Source organism: Cherax quadricarinatus, chromosome 1 (assembly GCF_038502225.1).
Source record: "Cherax quadricarinatus isolate ZL_2023a chromosome 1, ASM3850222v1, whole genome shotgun sequence".
NCBI classification, from domain to species: domain Eukaryota; kingdom Metazoa; phylum Arthropoda; class Malacostraca; order Decapoda; family Parastacidae; genus Cherax; species Cherax quadricarinatus.
This window is the reverse complement of record NC_091292.1, coordinates 791817-810318: the sequence shown is the minus strand read 5'-3', so window position 1 is coordinate 810318 and position 18502 is coordinate 791817. Positions and strand designations below refer to the sequence as shown.

General features: G+C 41.2%; 1 protein-coding gene across 4 annotated transcripts; it reads left to right on the top strand.

The window, feature by feature from the left end:
• Positions 1 to 2674: 2674 nt before the first annotated feature.
• Positions 2675 to 18221, top strand: LOC128686704 (zinc finger protein 391). Of its 4 annotated transcripts, none has more exons than XM_053773755.2 (3): positions 2675 to 2839; positions 5640 to 5706; positions 12244 to 18221. In XM_053773755.2, exon 3 carries the CDS (start codon positions 12309 to 12311, stop codon positions 13530 to 13532), a length of 1224 nt encoding a protein of 407 aa, XP_053629730.1. In that variant the 5' UTR covers positions 2675 to 2839; positions 5640 to 5706; positions 12244 to 12308; the 3' UTR covers positions 13533 to 18221. The 4 variants fall into 4 exon arrangements, with proteins under 4 accessions (XP_053629730.1, XP_053629724.1, XP_053629718.1 ...); XM_053773749.2 differs by having other exon boundaries at positions 5640 to 5730; XM_053773743.2 differs by having other exon boundaries at positions 5640 to 5803.
• Positions 18222 to 18502: the final 281 nt, after the last annotated feature.

Genomic DNA, 18502 nt, shown 5'->3' with positions numbered 1-18502 from the left:
TCCGGCCCTGCCTGCAAGTCCCTCCCAAGAAGCTCATTGCTAGTAATTCCTTCCTTAAATCTCTTGTTAGAGCAACTGCTCAAGAAGAAATTTCTCACCTAGCTGGTAGTAATAAGTTATCACAAGTTATATACACTGATGGATCTAAACAGGAGTCTTCTGGCAGGGCTGCATCTGCTCTTGTTGCCACCTCCCTTGTTAAAAACGATAATAAATTTGTTGAGTTAGGCATAAGAATTAACAACTGGGCGTCTACACTGCAAACTGAATTGTTTGCAATCCTAATGGCCTGATGGCTAACGCTCTCGCTTCACACGGCGAGGGTCTGGAGTTTACCTGGACCTGGACCTGGAGTCTGGGTTCGATTCCCAGCCAGAGTAGAAACATTGGACGTGTTTCTTTCCACCTGTTGTCTATGTTCCCCATCAGTAAAATGGGTACCTGGGTGTTAGTCGACTGGTGTGGGTCGCATCCTGGGACACTGACCTAATTTGCCCGAGATGCTCAGCATAACAAGTGGCTTTCTATGTAGTAGTATGTCATTGTTGTCAGCTAGGACTGTATACCATGTACATGTACTTGTAGTAAATAAAGATTGTTATTATTATTATTATTATGACATTGAGCTTGACTCTATCATCATTACTGATTCTATGTCATCATTGAAGGCTCTTGACTCATATAATGACTCCAATAACATGCTCATTGGAGAAGCCAGGTATAGATACTCAAAAATTAGGGACAAAGGAATTAATGTACAATTGCTATGAATCCCATCACACATTATATTACTCCTTCATGATAAAGTTGATATGTTAGCCAAGAAGAGTACCCTGAAGGAGAATGTAGAATATAACTTTGGTATAACTGTGTCTAGCATTAGGAATAATATTAGGAGAGAAGTAAATAATGAAAATGATTGTTATAGGAATGCAGTTAGAAGCCTGAGTAGATCTATAACCCACTATGATAACATGAACGTAGATAAGTATGTTTATGGAGCAACGTCAGCCCGTAATGCTATGCATATAAGTGGCTTTGGCATGCTGCTCTTACCTGTATTTTTTTATACCTATGTATGTATGCTAAAATTACTAAATAAATGGAGTAACTCTGGGTAATGATAAAAAAAAAACGTGCAATGTGAACAGACTGACTGATGTTGTAGTGACCAGACTTAGGCTTGGTTACAAGTACTTCTGGCAGTTTGGGAGTTTTTAGTTTAATATGTTTATTATGCACCCCATACCCATCCTGTGGGCGGCAGTCAAAAGATTACAGAGGTACATAATGGGTCCAGGGACTGGGCCTCAAAGTTTTGATAGCTGAGCAAGTTACAGAGGTAATGAATTCACAATTTACAAAGGTAATGAACTCACAATTTACAAAGGTAATGAACTCCAGGTAGGTCTAGTCACAATCATGACAAGTTACAAAGGTATTTACAGATTACAGAGGTACACAATGGGTCCAGGGACCGGGCTCCAAAGTTTTGATGGCTGAACTAGGTACAAGGTAATGAACTCACAAGTTACAAAGGTAATGAATACTGTAAGAATGGTTACTTACGTTTATACATGGCTGCAATCATGAACAAATTTTAGAGTAATGAGCAATTCACACTTCCACGCCCGGTCACAACTGTAGTGAGTTATTGGTGCAAATGTTGATTGCTGAGTCTCTCTCACACACACACACAAATGAGAAACACAAATGAGTCAGAGAGATAGTAGGAAGTATTTCTTCAGTCATAGAGTTGTAAGGCAATGGAATAGCCTAGAAAATGACGTAGTGGATGCAGGAACCATACACAGTTTTAAGACGAGGTTTGATAAAGCTCATGGAGCGGGGAGAGAGAGGGCCCAGTAGCAACCGGTGAAGAGGCGGGGCCAGGAGCTAAGACTCGACCCCTGCAACCACAAATAGGTGAGTACAAATAGGTGAGTACACATGCACATATGTGGTAATGCTTTATTTACAGCTAGCAAAGTCAGGGTATTTCTCCAGAATGGTCTGTAATATACCACTGTGGATAAAATACTTAGCCATTTCTTGAACACTTCTGAGTGAGTTGTTTCTAAATTCATTAATTTTATCGCACTCCAGTACATAATGACGCAGGGTGTGACAATAATCCATAGTTTGGGAGACACACAGATGATGATCAAACTAAATGTAAATTATGTGATCAGGCATATGGTCACTCTCTTGAACACTATGTGCTTAATTGTCCACTTATTGAGGAATACAGAGACAGACAGTATAATAACCTATGTGACATGTCAAGATATCTTATTAATGAAAATAAGATACCAGATATACTAAGCAAATTTCCTAAATTTGCTTGTAACAGATAAGTGAACTATAGATATGTAGATATAAATCCATATGTATTCCTGTTAACCCTTTGGGGCCTAGTTCCTAGGCCTTTTGTGTATCCATATGCTCTCGCGCTACCCTCCACAGGATGGATATGGGGTGCACAATAAACTAGCCACTTCGGTGGCAAAATCTACCATCTAATCAGGGACTTTCTATACAGTAGTGTGTCAGTTATGGTGTGTATAAGGTGTAACATATTTGTAGAAATAAAGGTTATCATTGTTGTTCTGCAGTCAGCTGACGTGCCGCTGTCGCCGCCGCTGCCGCCGCTGCCGCCGCCGCCGCTGCCGCCGCTGTCGCCGCCGCCGCTGCTGCTGCCGCCGCCGCCGCTGCTGCTGCTGCCGCCTCAAAATAATGTAGAGAACAAAATGGCTTCACGCTGCTGAGTGGCTGTGAGCACCACTGTCTCCTCGCCTTCATTTCCCCCTCAACACCGCCTCTGAACTATGATAACCAGGTAAGACTGGTCATTCATGCCCTGCTCGGGGCACACAACATTACCCAAGTTACTAGCACTCAAATTAATGGTAATTTATCTTGAGAGGAGTGCGAATCAGTTTAAAATCGCTTTTCTTATAATCTCATTGTATGTAGTCTTCATTCCAGCCACAAAATTTGGGTATGAATCCTCTAAACTCTAGTGGCACCAGAAACAGTGCGAGTCACCGTGGGTAATGGACGTGTGGTGGGAGCCACTGTGGGTGGTGGGCGTGTGTGGTGGGTGTGTGTGGTGGGAGTCACGGTGGTTGGTGGGCGTGTGTGGTGGGTGCCACTGTAGGTGGTGGGAGCCACTGTGGGTGGTGGGTGTGAGTGTGGTGGGTGTGAGTGTGGTGGGAGTCATGGTGGGTGGTGGGCGTGTGTGGTGGGTGCCACTGTAGGTGGTGGGAGCCACTGTGGGTGGTGAGTGCCACTGTAGGTGGTGGGAGCCACTGTGGGTGGTGGGTATAAGTGTGGTGGGAGCCACTGTGGGTGGTGGGTGTGTGTGGTGGAAGTCACTGTAGGTGGTGGGAGTCACGGTGGGTGGTGGGCGTGTGTGATGGGAGCCACTGTGGGTGGTGGGTGTGAGTGTGGTGGGAGTCACGGTGGGTGGTGGGCGTGTGTGGTGGGAGCCACTGTGGGTGGTGGGTGTGAGTGTGGTGGGAGCCACTGTGGGTGGTGGGTGTGTGTGGTGGGAGTCACTGTGGGTGGTGGGCGTGTGTGGTGGGAGTCACTGTGGGTGGTGGGTGTGTGGTGGGAGTCACTGTGGGTGGTGGGCATGTGTGGTGGAAGTCACTGTAGGTGGTGGGTGTGTGGTGGGAGTCACTGTGGGTGGTGTGCGTGTGTGGTGGGAGTCACTGTGGGTGGTGGGTGTGTGTGGTGGGAGTCAGTGGGTGGTGGGCATGTGTGGTGGGAGTCACTGTGGGTGATGGGTGTGTGTGGTGGGAGCCACTGTGGGTGGTGGGCGTGTGTGGTGGGAGTCACTGTAGGTGGTGAGTGTGGTGGGAGTCACTGTAGGTGGTGAGTGTGGTGGGAGTCACTGTAGGTGGTGAGTGTGGTGGGAGTCACTGTAGGTGGTGAGTGTGGTGGGAGTCACTGTAGGTGGTGAGTGTGGTGGGAGTCACTGTAGGTGGTGAGTGTGGTGGGAGTCACTGTAGGTGGTGAGTGTGGTGGGAGTCACTGTAGGTGGTGAGTGTGGTGGGAGTCACTGTAGGTGGTGAGTGTGGTGGGAGTCACTGTGGGTGGTGAGTGTGGTGGGAGTCACTGTGGGTGGTGGGCATGTGTGGTGGGAGTCACTGTAGGTGGTGAGTGTGGTGGGAGTCACTGTGGGTGGTGGGCATGTGTGGTGGGAGTCACTGTAGGTGGTGGGTGTGAGTGTGGTGGGAGCCACTGTGGGTGGTGGGTGTGGGTGGTGGGCATGTGTGGTGGGAGTCACTGTGGGTGGTGGGTGTGAGTGTGGTGGGAATCACTGTGGGTGGTGTGAGTGTGGTGGGAGTCACTGTAGGTGGTGGGTGTGAGTGTGGTGGGAGTCACTGTAGGTGGTGGGTGTGAGTATGGTAGGAGTCACTGTGGGTGGTGGGCATGTGGTGGGAGCCACTGTGGGTGGTGGGTGTGAGTGTGGTGGGAGCCACTGTAGGTGGTGAGTGTGGTGGGAGTCACTGTGTGGTGGGAATGAGTGTGCTGGGTGTGAGTGTGGTGGGAGCCACTGTGGGGTGGTGGGCATGAGTGTGGTGGGAGCCACTGTGGGTGGTGAGCATGAGTGTGGTGGGAGTCACTGTGGGTGGTGGGCATGAGTGGGGTGGGAGCCACTGTGGGTGGTGGGAGTCACTGCGGGTGGTGGGCATGAGTGTGGTGGGAGCCACTGTGGGTGGTGGGTGTGAGTGTGGTGGGAGTCACTGGGTGGTGGGCACGAGTGTGGTGGGAGTCACTGGGTGGTGGGCGTGAGTGTGGTGGGAGTCACTGTGGGTGGTGGGCATGAGCGTGGTGGGAGTCACTGTGGGAGGTGGGCATGAGTGTGGTGGGAGTCACTGTGGGTGGTGGGCATGAGTGTTGTAGGAGTCACTGTGGGTGGTGGGCATGAGTGTGGTGGGAGTCACTGTGGGTGGTGGGCATGAGTGTGGTGGGAGTCACCGTAGATGATGGGTGTGAACATGATGGGAGTTACTGTGGGTGATGGGCATGAGACTGGGTGGGAGTTGCTGTAAGTGGTGGGAATACACTGGGTGATGGGCATGAGACTGGGGGGTCACTGCTAGAGGTGGAAGTACACTGTGGGTGATGGGCATGAGACTGGGGGGGAGTTGCTGTAAGTGGTGGGAATACACTGGGTGATGGGCATGAGACTGGGTGGGAGTTGCTGTAAGTGGTGGGAATACACTGGGTGATGGGCATGAGACTGGGGGGTCACTGCTAGAGGTGGAAGTACACTGTGGGTGATGGGCATGAGACTGGGGGGGAGTCGGTGTGAGTGGTGGGAGTACACCATCCCGTGGGTGATGGGCATGAGACTGGGTGGGAGTTGCTGTAAGTGGTGGGAATACACTGGGTGATGGGCATGAGACTGGGGGGTCACTGCAAGAGGTGGGAGTACACTGTGGGTGATGGGCATGAGACTGGGGGGTAGTCACTGTGAGTGGTGGGAGTCACTGAGGAATCAGTTATAATTTTGTAATTCTGTACTGCAACTGTAGCAAAATTTTTATTTTATAAAGCTCCAGATGTGTAACTAACATAATGTGATTGTCTGGAAATTAATAATTTATCATTGATTTAATCCACAGGGCTGATTGTGGTGGGTGTGGGGAAGCTGAGTCCCACAGAGTCTTCTGCAGAGGTCACTGAAACACGGCAGGTTGACCAAGACAAGTGGCGGTGGGTGTAGTATGGAGCAGTAGCTTCAGTGAGGTCCCAGTTCACTGTGGATCAGGCCAAGGGTGGGTGTAAGGCAAAGGGATCACTGGGGCCTTGAGGTCAAAGGGCATAGTAATACAGCAACAGCTTTAGTGGAAATTGTAATTCCAAAATATATTTCCTTTTTGATTAAATATCCATGTCTCATTTTAAATACAGCATGGTGATTGTTTTACATACTTGAAGCTTTATGATTAGTTTGCTTGAAAATGCATTGTATAAATAGTGGCTTTCTTCTAAGACTTATATTGTCTCAAATTACTGTATATCTGTATTATATCATTTAAATCTGTATTATACAGTAGGGCTCCACTTACACAGCAGGTTAGGTTCCAGGCTGCTGCTGGAAAGCGGACATTGCCAGAAAGCAAAACCCCCATTTGTTTCCACTTATAAATGTTGGATAATAAGTTAACACTAACATATATTGAGTTAGCAATAGAACAAGGCATTAAAAAACAATAAAAAGTAAAATACACACAAAGTACTCTCATTACTTACCTCAAAATATTTGTAGTCTTAATGTAGGGTGAGAAGTGAGTAGTGTGTATTGTAAGAAGTTAGGTGTAGTAGGTATGGTAGCCAGCCAGGCCAACCCACCCCACCCAACCCCACTCCATTCCACTCCACTCACACATAATGTATTTTGACATTTAAAGAGCCCTAGAGTGATAAAATGCATTTAGTGTACACATTACACTGGAGCCTCAGTTTTCGTTATTAATCTGTTCGAAAAAGTCTAACAAAAACCGAATCATACAAAAACTGAAGCAATATTTCCCATAAGAAATAATGTAGATCCACTTAATCCGTTCCGGACACCCAAAAATATTAAAAAAAAAAATACATTTTATAGAGAATATAGATTTACATGCAGTAAACAATGAAAAATAAATATAAATGACTAATGAAATGGATAAATGAACATTTAATATCACTTGAAGACTTGTTGGCATATGGAAGACAGTTAGGAGGGGAGAGGGATGGGGAGAGGTTATTGTTTGGAAGGGGAATCCCCGTCCATGAATAATTTGGGTATCGAGGCCCTATCTAGGGTTACTTCCCTTCTTTGTCTTTTACTGACACTAGGAACAGCTTGAGTCACTGGACCCCTGTAGCACAAAAAATCTGTGTAAGCAAGTTCACTTCTTGAATTTGTCTAACCAGCCCCTGTTGGCCTTAAATTCACTAACAGCAGCTACTCGTTCCTGGTACTGTATTTTCTTTGCAAGATTCGCATGCAGTTTCCTTGCCTTTTTGCAAATTATCACCTCCAAAACACTATCTCCTGCTAACTTTTTTATTGATCCACACCAACAACAACTTCTCAACATCTTCGATTGTTTGTGATCTTTGTTTCATTACCACGTTTACCCCTTTCACAACATCAGCTTCCTTGATTTCTTTTTTCTTCACCAGGATGGAATTGATCGTTGATGCGAACTTCCTGTACTTCCTGGCAAGATCAGCCACGTGTATGCCACTTTCGTACTTTGCTACGAGTTCTTACTTGAATTCTATCGTGATTCTCGCCTTCTTTATCAAAGGGCTGGCACTCGGAACTTTCTTTGGGCCCATGGTGGCTTATTTAGCAGTCGCACTCAATAAACAAGCACAAAAAACAATGGATTATTTCGAATTGTTTCGGATGAACACACGGGGTGATGCTCACTTAACAAGAAACAGTCACGAACGCATGGGGTGCTTTGTGTGGGCGCTCGATTCCGGGAAATGAGTGGCTGAGTCACACGGGCAGATGGACAAGTTTGGTACAGACCATTTTCAACTGTACGTAAACTGAGTGGATGTATGAAAACCAGGACAAAATTTCAACAAAGAAAGTCGTCGAAAACCGAATCATACAAAAACTAGGGCATACGAAAACCAAGGTTCAGCTGTACTTATGTACCTTAACCCTTTGACTGTCGCGGCCGTATATATACGTTTGTGAGGTACCGTGTTTGACGTATATATACTCATAAATTCTAGCGGCTTCAAATCAGGCAGGAGAAAGCTAGTAGGCCCACATGTGAGAGAATGGGTCTGTGTGGTCAGTGTGCACCACATAAAAAAAATCCTGGAGCACGCAGTGCATAATGAGAAAAAAAAAACTCCGACCGTTTTTTTTTTAATTAAAATGCCGACTTTGTGGTCTATTTTCGTATAGTATTTGTGGTTGTATTCTCGTTTTCATGGTCTCATTTGATAGAATGGAAACTATATTATAGAAATGGAGGTGATTTTGATTAATTTTACTATAAAAAGAACCTGGAAATGGAGCACAAAGTACAGGAAATGTTTGATTTTTGCCGATGTTCAAAAGTAAACAAATGATGTCATTGTCCAATAAATGTCCAAATAGCCATTCTAATACGCAGTCATGAATGGGTTGATGTAATTTTTACAATTATTACAGTATTGCAGTAGTCTGCATAACAGTAAATCTTCTATTTTTTGTTTGAATAAAATTTCAAAATAAAAAGCAAGAGTAATATCACAGGGACCTGGAGACATGACTGATGAACAAAGAAAATCTTATTTTAGAGCCAGGAATGTCTGCATTGTTCATTCTGGACCTTATTTTGAAATTGTCATATTTTTTAATTTTCGTGAAATTGGCCAAATTGCAAATTTCTGACCATGTTATTGGGTAGTTGAAATCGGTAAATGGGCAGTTTCTTGTGCTCAATCGATAGAAAAAATAGAGTTCTGAAGAAATAGTTATGAGTTTGGTTGACTGGAATAACGGAATTAGCCGAAAATAGGGCTCAAAGTGGGCGAAATTGCCGATTTTTAAATATCGCCGAAGTCGCTAACTTCGCGAGAGCGTAATTCCGTCAGTTTTCCATCAAATTTCGTTTTTTTGGTGTCTTTACAATCGGGAAAAGATTCTCTATCATTTCATAAGAAAAAATAATTTTTTTTTTTTCGAATATTTTGCGACACCAGGAGCAACTTCAGGATTGGGCCCTTCGACAGTCAAAGGGTTAAAATATTTGTAGTCTAATGGTCTTAATGTAGGGTGCAAGGTGAATAGTAGGGTAGGTAGGTATCGTAACCCCATCTGGCCACCCAACCCACACATTATATACTAGGCATTTAAAGTGCCCTAGAGTAATAAAATGCATATACAGTACACTCATTACTTACCTTAAAATATTTGTAGTCTTAATGTAGGGCAAGAGGTCAGTAAATGAGATTAAAAGAATAAATGAGAATGAATGAGTACACGAGAGGACAGACGCAAGTTTTGTAAACACCTCCGGCAAGCCAACTGAAAAAAATCTCATATTTATGTTAATTTATTGTACTTTGGGTATATTTATGTTTATATGCTACGTAGAGTGTTTATTATATAATATTGAAAAAATATCAGGGATGGATTGAGTAAAATGTCTATATTAACATTTTATATGACAATGTGCCTCAGAGTGATTATTATGTGTTATTATCATCATTATTAATATGGCATCTTAACCCTTTCAGGGTCCAAGGCCAAAATCTGAAGTCACGCACCAGTGTCCAAGAATTTTCAAAAAAAAAATTTGTTATTTTTTCTTATGAAATCATAGAGAATCTTTTTGTGAAGGTAATAAAACAAAAAGTACGAAATTTGGTGGAAAATTGACGAAATTATGCTCGCGAATTTTGATGTGTCAGCGATATTTACGAATCGGCGATTTTGCCGATTTTGACTCCCATTTTAGGCCAATTACATTATTCCAATCAACCAAATTCTTAGCTATTTCACTAGTATTACTTCTATTCTATCGATTGAGCACAAGAAATCGCCATGTCAACTGTTTCAACTACAAAATAAAGTGATCGGAAATTGTTAATTTGGCCAATTTAACCCAAAGTTCAAAATATTCCAATTTCAAAATAGGCTCCAGAATAAACAATGTAGGTATTCCTGGAACTAAACTAACATTTCCTCTGTTCATTAGTTACATTTTGAGGCTTTACAAATAAATTCCATTTTGATTTTTTATTCACATAATGAATTTTTATTCACACCAAAAAATAGAAGATTTACTGTTATGCAATACTGTAATAATTGTATAAATATCATCACCATATTTGTGAATGTATATTAGACCCACCAGCTGACGTGTATTAGATGTGTGAGGTCGTTTGTTTACTCTTGAATATTGGCAAAAATTTAACATTTCCGCTACTTTGAGCTCAGTTTCAAGCCATTTCCAGTGCTAAAACCAATCAAAATCATCTCTATTTCTGTAATATGTCTTCCATTCTATCAAATGAGACCAAGAAATCGCAAATACAACTATAAAAAACATAGGAAAAAACACTGCAAAGTCGCTGTTTTAATCGAAAAATCATGATTTCAGTTTTTTTCTCTCATTATACACAGTGTGCTGCAGGATCTGTTTTATGTGGTGCACACATACCACATAGATGTATTCTCTCATATCTAGGCCCAAATGTACCACTCACAGTTTATCAGAGTGAGCTGAGCTCATGGCGTAGATCTACGGTTTGGACACTCACCGTAAAGCCATAGATCTACGGGACGGACCCTGAAAGGGTTAAAAACTAATAAGACACTCTTAGTGATTTTAATGTATACCTGCACACCAGCACAGTGTGTAAGTTTACTTAGGTACAGGTACACACAAGTATAATTATCAAGAGTATATATAAAATATGAAATAACTTTAAAACCCTTGAAATTTCGGTAAATTTCCAGACATAATGGAGAGATGCGGCGCTCGTGGAGAATGTAAACATGAGGTGGCGCATGCCATATTAGAAAGACGGGGAGCTGTATAGAGAGTTTTGGTCCTAGTTTGAAATCACCATATTAGCGGAATGCTGTAAGGCAAAATGCCGTAAAGTGGGGCCCTACTGTACTCTAATATCAAATTCAAAATATCAGTTTGAATGTACAATAATTGTAGCTAATTTGTATAGCTGATAAATTAAAAGTTTAATTTTGATTTTATTAGCTTGATAAAGCTCCTGGAGAGTGAAAAGTTGCTGCATTGTCTCAGTAATTACTTGTGTTCTTTTACCTAACATGTGGTTAGTATATCAAGGATTGGAAAATTGCAAGAGGAAATAAACATGTTTAGGTGTGTTGTGCAAACATGCCTCACTCAACATCTTGGTTGCATTAAAAACTATCTACATTTTTGGGTGATTTAATGAGTTAAGTAAAGAAAAATTGGATATCAGATTTGAGGGAGGAAGTATGGAAGAAGTGAATGTGTTCAGATATTTGGGAGTAGACTTGTCAGTGGATGGGTTTATGAAGGATGAAGTAAACCAAAGAATTGATGAAAGGAAAAAGATGGGTTGTACATTGAGGTATCTGTGGAGACCAAAAAACGTTATCCATGGTGGCAAAGAAAAGAATGTATGAGAGTATAGTGGTACCAACACTCCTATGTGGGTGTGAAGCATGGGTTATAAATGTTGCAGCAAGGAGGAGGATGGAGACAGTGGAGATATCATGTCTAAGGGCAATGTGTGACATAAATATTATGCAAAGAATTTGTAGTGTGAAAATAAGGTGGTGTGGAGTTACTAAATGTATCATTCAGATGGCTGAGGAGGGGTTGTTGAGGTGGTTTGGTCATTTAGAGAGGATGGATCAAAATAGGATGACTTGGAGGTTGTATAAATCTCTAGTGGAGGGAAGGAGGGGTAGGGGTCATCCTAGGAAAAGATAGAGGGAGGGGGTGAAAGAAGTTGTGTGTACAAGGAGGCTTAGACATAGCTTGTGTGAGCATGTTAGAAAAGAGTGAGTGGAGATGAATGGTGTTTGGGACTTGACAAGCTGTTGGAGTGTGAGCAGGGGAAACTGGTTAGCCGGACTTGAATCCTGGAGGTGGGAAGTACAATGCCTGCACTTTAAAGGAGAGGTTTGGAATACTTGCTGTATGGAGTGGCATCTGAACTGTCGTATCTGTATGCCTCTACAAAGACAGTGATTATGTGTGAGTGATGGCCAAAGTGTTTCTTGTTTTGGGTCATGCTGCCTTCGTGGGAGATGGCCGACGTGTTAAAAAAATATATATACACACATACATATGCATACATAATGCATATATATAGCCACTGTTTAACACTGACTACATTACAATGTGAAAGAAGTAGGTAGCGGGCATAAGCTATTGTATTAAATTGGAATGAGTGGAGGTGAATGGCCCCCAGGGATTTGATGTGCTATTGGAGTGTGTTTGAGGTAGTATCTTGTGAAATATTGTACTCTGCCTGCACTTTAAAATGAGATACTCAAGTTTAGTGGGTGAATATTGGGCTGTAGTGTCTCTACTTCCCTAAAAAGTCAGATAAAGAGTTATGTAATGTGAATTTATTTTCTTTTGGTCACCCTGTCTTGATGGGAAATGGCAGTTTTTTTTTTAATCCTTAACCATGCAAAAAACTTTATAATTGTTGTTCACATCGATTCTTACCTTTATCAACAAATTTATTTTTTTCTTACAGGAATGAAATGTGACAAGCCACTTTCCTGAGTAAATTTAATAATAGATGCTGATTCTCAAGTTTAAATGTCTACCACAGGAAAAATGTCACGTACAACAGGTGCCTCCACAAGCAAGCATAATGGGGGGTCAACACTATACCAGTGTGATGTTTGTGGGAAGGACTTCCCCTTTAAGGTTGTACTTGACATGCATAAAAAAGATCATACATTTAAGAACGTTTTCAAGTGTCACATCTGTGGTGTGTCATATCCCAAAAAAAGTCAGTTAGACATGCACTACCGAAAACATACTGGGGAAAGACCCTTCAAGTGTGATGAATGCGACTCGTCCTTCATGAACAGCAGTAACCTTCAACGTCACAAACGTAAGCATGTATGTAAGCGACGCTATGATAGTGATGAATGGGAAGCTGCTTACACTTTAAGCGATAATTTGAGTGCTGAGAAACGTGCTAAAAACAGTACAGATGAAGATAACTCAGAAAATCCCTATACATGTACAGAATGCGGTGAAACATTTACGAAGATGAATACCTTAATGATTCATAAAAAGAAGCACTCTGGTGATCGGCCATTTTCTTGTGAAGATTGTGGAGCCATGTTTGCAGTACGTGCTAGCTTAGATTACCACAAACTGAAACATTCTGGAGGAGAGTCTTCTTACTGGCAGAATGTATGTGACATATGTGGTGAAGCCTTTACTTCAAAGGATGGTCTCATGCAACACCAGAGAAAGCATACTGGCGCTAGGCCATTTAACTATGATCGATACTTTGCCGCATTCTCAAATTCGGGTGATAGTGCTTCAATAGACGGGAGCATGCAAGTGTCTGGAGAGCAAATTGGAGCACAAGCCACAGCAGGGCAACAAGTTCCAGCTCAAGAACAACAACAGCTACCAGCACATCATCAGCAGCAACTTCACCCTGGTCAGCAACACCACCATCAACTGCAGCATCTTCCAAACCAACAACACTATCCACAACATATGCATCAGCAGCAGCCAGAACAGCAACAAGAGGATGGACAAGACCCATCAGAACTCACATTGCAACTGCATGAGCTACAGCCATCTCCTCAGTTACATCAGATAAATCAGGGAGCCTCTCACTTACAGATACCTTCAGCTCTAGGAAATCAACATGGCACTCAGGGGTATGCAGCTCAGGTAAGTCAAGAACAAGTTGTTCCTGGACCTATGGGGCCTCAAGCATTGCCTGTACAACAGACTAATGGAAGAATGGGAAACATGCAGGGTGTTTATATCAAGGAAGAACCATCTGAATGACTGACACAATACTATTGCTTCGCTCACTGGTGTGAAACTGTTTTGTTATCTTCATACAAGGTGAATGTTTTACATGGATGATGAATGTTTTTAAGTGTCTGTAAAGAGTTGCACCTTAAAACGATAAAAATTTAGTTATGTAAAACTATATATGATGGTTATATTTTGATTACAGAAGTGTCTGCCTGACAAGACAAGTTATGTTGTTTTGCTGTACAAATAAATTATTATTTAATTATTAAAACTATTACTAACATTTCATGCAGGCTTGCATACTTGATTAGCCAGATTACAAAATTTACAATACAATGTCTAAGCTTAATATTAATTTGCACCTGCAGTTAACAATAATATTTGAATTTGTGATGATCATTCAATTTTAGACATGTTAGGGAAGAAAACATCAAGATTAAATATTGAATAAAAATACACTAATGTTTTGATGCAGTTGTTTGTCTTGGGTTACACATGTTAGTGGCATATGTTATTTTGAGGGCTGCTGAATCATCCAATTTGCCGAAGCAAGTGCTGTACTGCGATACATACAAATTTCTGCTTATCCTTTGTGTTTTTGAAGCAGCATCAGAAATATGAATATTGTACCCACTAAGTGCTATTTTAATATCCATTTTGCTGTGGACCACTTGAAGATTTGTCAGGAATCTGTTCATGCTTTTAAATATCAGTTGAAAATACATCTTTTTTTCTTGAGCTTATGATCATATTGTCACTCTTGAATATAAACCTAAGTATTTCTTCATTGTTGTCACCTTTATGCCTTGATATGTGAGCGCTTATGAGTTTATTGAAAGAATAGGCACTTAAGACTAACAAAATCCCAAATTGTTATTTATTATTATTCATAATGTATGCCTTGTTTGACATTCAGTTAGACATGGAATACAGTATTTTTCTTTTACATTATAGCAATCCACACCAGGTATTAAAACTGTAGTAACATGGAAGCACTCTATGTACTCCTTGCATATTTGTTTGTCAAAAAAATATGCTGCCAATATCTGTAGTAAGATGTTACAAACTACAGATTAAAATGAACATGGAAGTCACTACAGGAAACGGTAAGTACAATTTTGTAAGCCTAATAAGCTGATTTTAAGTGCATTTGGAATATTTATAAATCAGTGGCCACAAGTGCATTTGCAGTGTCTTGCACATTCGTGGCCTTGTGCATGACTGGGGGGAAAACACTCCTACTAAATGTTCCAAAAGCATAATAGTAGTACATTTCATTTTGATGTTTCCTACATATTTTAGCAATACACATGTTCCTCAGAAATCCTTACTATATATGACAGTAAATCCTCAGTATAACAGACTGATAGAGAGAAGCAGGGTTATAATTATTGACAGTTGTGGTGGATTGACGTGAAACTGGCTTGTCATGATGTACCAACAGACTTTGTCCTTTGTTTCTGAATAGCCAGCACTGCGGTTTTGTAATCTATTTCCAAAATCCATTAAATTGAGATCCTTTAAAACAAAGGTTTATTGCATATGTATGTAAGAAGGATAGAGGAGCAGGGAAGGTTTATTAAGGGTAGGAAATGTGTAGATGAAGTGTTCTACATTAAAGCATATAAGTGAGCAGTACTTAAGGGTAAAAAGCTGTTTGTTGCATTTATGGATTTAGACAAGACATAGCAGACATGGAAGCCATGTGGCATATATTTCAAATGTATGGAATAGGAGGTAGGTTACTAATAACAGTTCAGAGTTTGTGCAGAGTGAGACTCGGGTTATGTAAGAGGGAGGTGGACCTGTTTCCCAGTACAGTGGACCCCCGGTTAACGATTTTAATCCGTGCAAGAGGGCTCATCGTTATGCGAAATAATCGTTATGCGAATGAATTTTCCCCATAAGAAATAATGGAAATAAAATTAATCCGTGCAAGACGCCCAAAAGTATGAAAAAAATTTTTTTTTACCACATGAAATGTTAATTTTAATACACACAAACTGAAAAAGGCATGCACAATTACATGACACTTACTTTTATTGAAGATCTGGTGATGATTGATGGGATGGGAGGAGGGGAGAGCATTATCTTCTTACTGTTTAGAAGGGGAATCCCCTTCCATTAGGACTTGAGGTAGCAAGTCCTTTTCTGGGGTTACTTCCCTTCTTCTTTTAATGCCACTAGGACCAGCTTGAGAGTCACTGGACCTCTGTCGCACAACAAATCTGTCCATAGAGCTCTGTACCTCCCGTTCCTTCAAGACTTTCCTAAAATGGGCCATAACATTGTCATTGAAATAGTCACAAGCACGGCTTGCAACAGCTGTGTCAGGGTGATTTTCATCTATAAAGGTTTGCAGTTCAACCCACTCTGCACACATTTCCTTAATCTTTGAAGTAGGCACAATGGATTCCACAACTGGCATAGGCTTCTCAGGGTTAGCCCCAAACCCTTCAAAATCTTTCTTAATTTCCATACTAATTCTCACCCTTTTTACCACAGGGTTGGCACTAGAAGCTTTCTTGGGGCCCATGGTCACTTATTTTCCAGAAACAGCACCGAAAATACTGTAATAATACGAAATATTCCGAGTGTATGCTTGGATGTTACCGCGGAGGCTGGCTGGTAAACAATGGGACGGAGCGGCACATGTGAGGCTGGCTGAGGGCACATTGGACGCGTCTCGGACGAAAATCGGTATGCGGGTTTTTAATCGGTATGCGCGGCAAAAATTTTGCGATAAAAGTAATCGTTATGCGGAAAAATCGCTATGCGATGCCATCGTTATGCGGGGGTCCACTGTAAAATGCATGATGTAACCATTGTTAACATAATTATACACGAGTTTGTAGAAGTGAATGCTAGGGTGTTGAGACGAGGTGTGGGATTAAAAGATGTTGGCCCTGATACAAAAATGGGAGTTATCACAGTTGCTGACGACACAGTTCTTATGTAGGATTCTGAAGACAGGTTGTAAAGATTGATTGATGAATTTGAAGGGTATGTAAAAGAATTAAAAGTGAACATATAAAAGAACAAGGTGGTGAGGGTAACAAAAAGTCTAGGCAATGATAAGTTGAATATCCAATTGCAGGGAGGAGTGTGGATGAAGTGGATGTACTGAGATATTTGGGAATGGCCATGTCAGTATATGGGTCTGAAAAATTAGGAACTGTTTGCCAGATGAGCCAGTGCTTGTCCAGCAAATTAAAAATAGCCTTCAGGAATCTCAACAGTCATTCTGGCCTTGTTATATAATGTATGTCAGGTCCGTCTTTAAATATGCATCACCAGCGTGGAAATCCGCACCTGAAAAGCATGTTAAGAAACTAGAGAAAGTGCTGAAGTATGCAACGATGCTTGTTCTAGAACTAACAGATATGAGCCAAGAGGAGAGGCTAGGAACTGAACCTAGTATTGGAGAGCACAAGGACCAGGAGAGACATGATAACAACATACAAAATACTCAGAGGAATTGATAGGTTTGACAGACTGTTGAGAGACAAGAAACAGGCACTCCAGGACACCTGAAAGTTAGACAGAAGTGAGCCACAGGGATGTCGAGAAGTATTTCTTCGGTCTTGGAGTGGTTGGGTAGCAGAATGATCTCAAAGTAGGGAAGGCCGGTTTCATACATAGTTTTCAGAGCAGGTATGATAGTGCCCATGAGGGTAGGAGGGAGTGAAACTGGCAAGTGGCAGGTTGAGAGGTATGGCCAGGAGCTAGGCCTTAACCCCAGCAACCATGTATAGGCAAGTACACATACATGCATACAAATACATACTGTATTTTCTGGCATGTAAGGCATTTTTTGTTTTCCACAAAGTCTTGGAAGATCACCCCTTTTCCTTATATACTCAAGGTCAGGGTTGAGGGTAGGCTTTGGGGTCTGCTTTATCAGTTATTTACTAGTGTTGCATTACAACTGCTCGGAAACATCGTCTTATGTGCTCATGCGCCTTATATGCCAGAAAATGTGATACATAATATTCATGTATATACTGTACATGCATATATATACATATATTCATAGACACTGTATTTTCAACTTCGCATATTTTGAGAGAGTCACTTATTTACAGAAATGGTTGAGATAGATTATGGAAGATTCTGTTGTCATATCCTTTCACAGTGCTGGAAAAGTTTATAGATGCCATAGTAAAAATAAACATTTGGTATGGAGCCAATGTGTTGTTTACATTTGAATCACTTACAATTCATAGTAAAATTGTCATATGCAATTGTGTTTTGCATTAATATGATTGTCAGTCTGTTAGACTGACAATTTATTTACAGCAAAATATGGTTATCTTCATTATGTATGTGCCAACTGTTCACTCCTAGGATATTCACATTACAGTTCATTGAAGAAAAAGCATATCTTACCATTATTTATCAATGTGCTGTATTTTTTAATGCTTTAACTTTAATCCAGTGTAGATAACATTACTAGGTTTATATTTTATAACTAACGATACTAGAGCGTTAGCCTCTGTAGTATTATATTTAGCAGGGGCATTTATAGATAAAATTTCAGCAGGAAATTCTCAATATTCCAGTCTATTTTTCAGGTTTCCAATTTAAATTGAAAAATGCAAATAACTATCTGTATTTTGTTATACGTATATAAAATGGTGTATTGTAAGCATGCCTGAGGTTGTACACGAGTCATCTTGTTTAAAGGCAAACCAAATACATTTCAAAATAAATGAATATACTGTATGCAATTAAAAAAAAGTCCTAGAGCTTTTATGATTATGTATCTACAGTTGTGTGTGAGTGAGATGAAAGTGTTGAATGATGATGAAAGTATTTTCTTTTTGGGGATTTTTTTTTTTTTTGGTCACCCTGCCTCGGTGGGAGACAGCCAACTTGTTGAAAAAAAAAAATCTACAGTTACATTTTCAAGGAATACAGTAAGCAATATTTTAGCAATATGAATTTTATGAGGATAATCTAGAGCATAGAAATTAAGTGTGGGGGATTATCAGAGG

What these genes read in the sequence shown, in the direction of transcription:
- LOC128686704 (XM_053773755.2), top strand. Translation starts at nt 12,309, where the DNA reads ATGTCTACCACAGGAAAAATGTCACGTACAACAGGTGCCTCCACAAGC.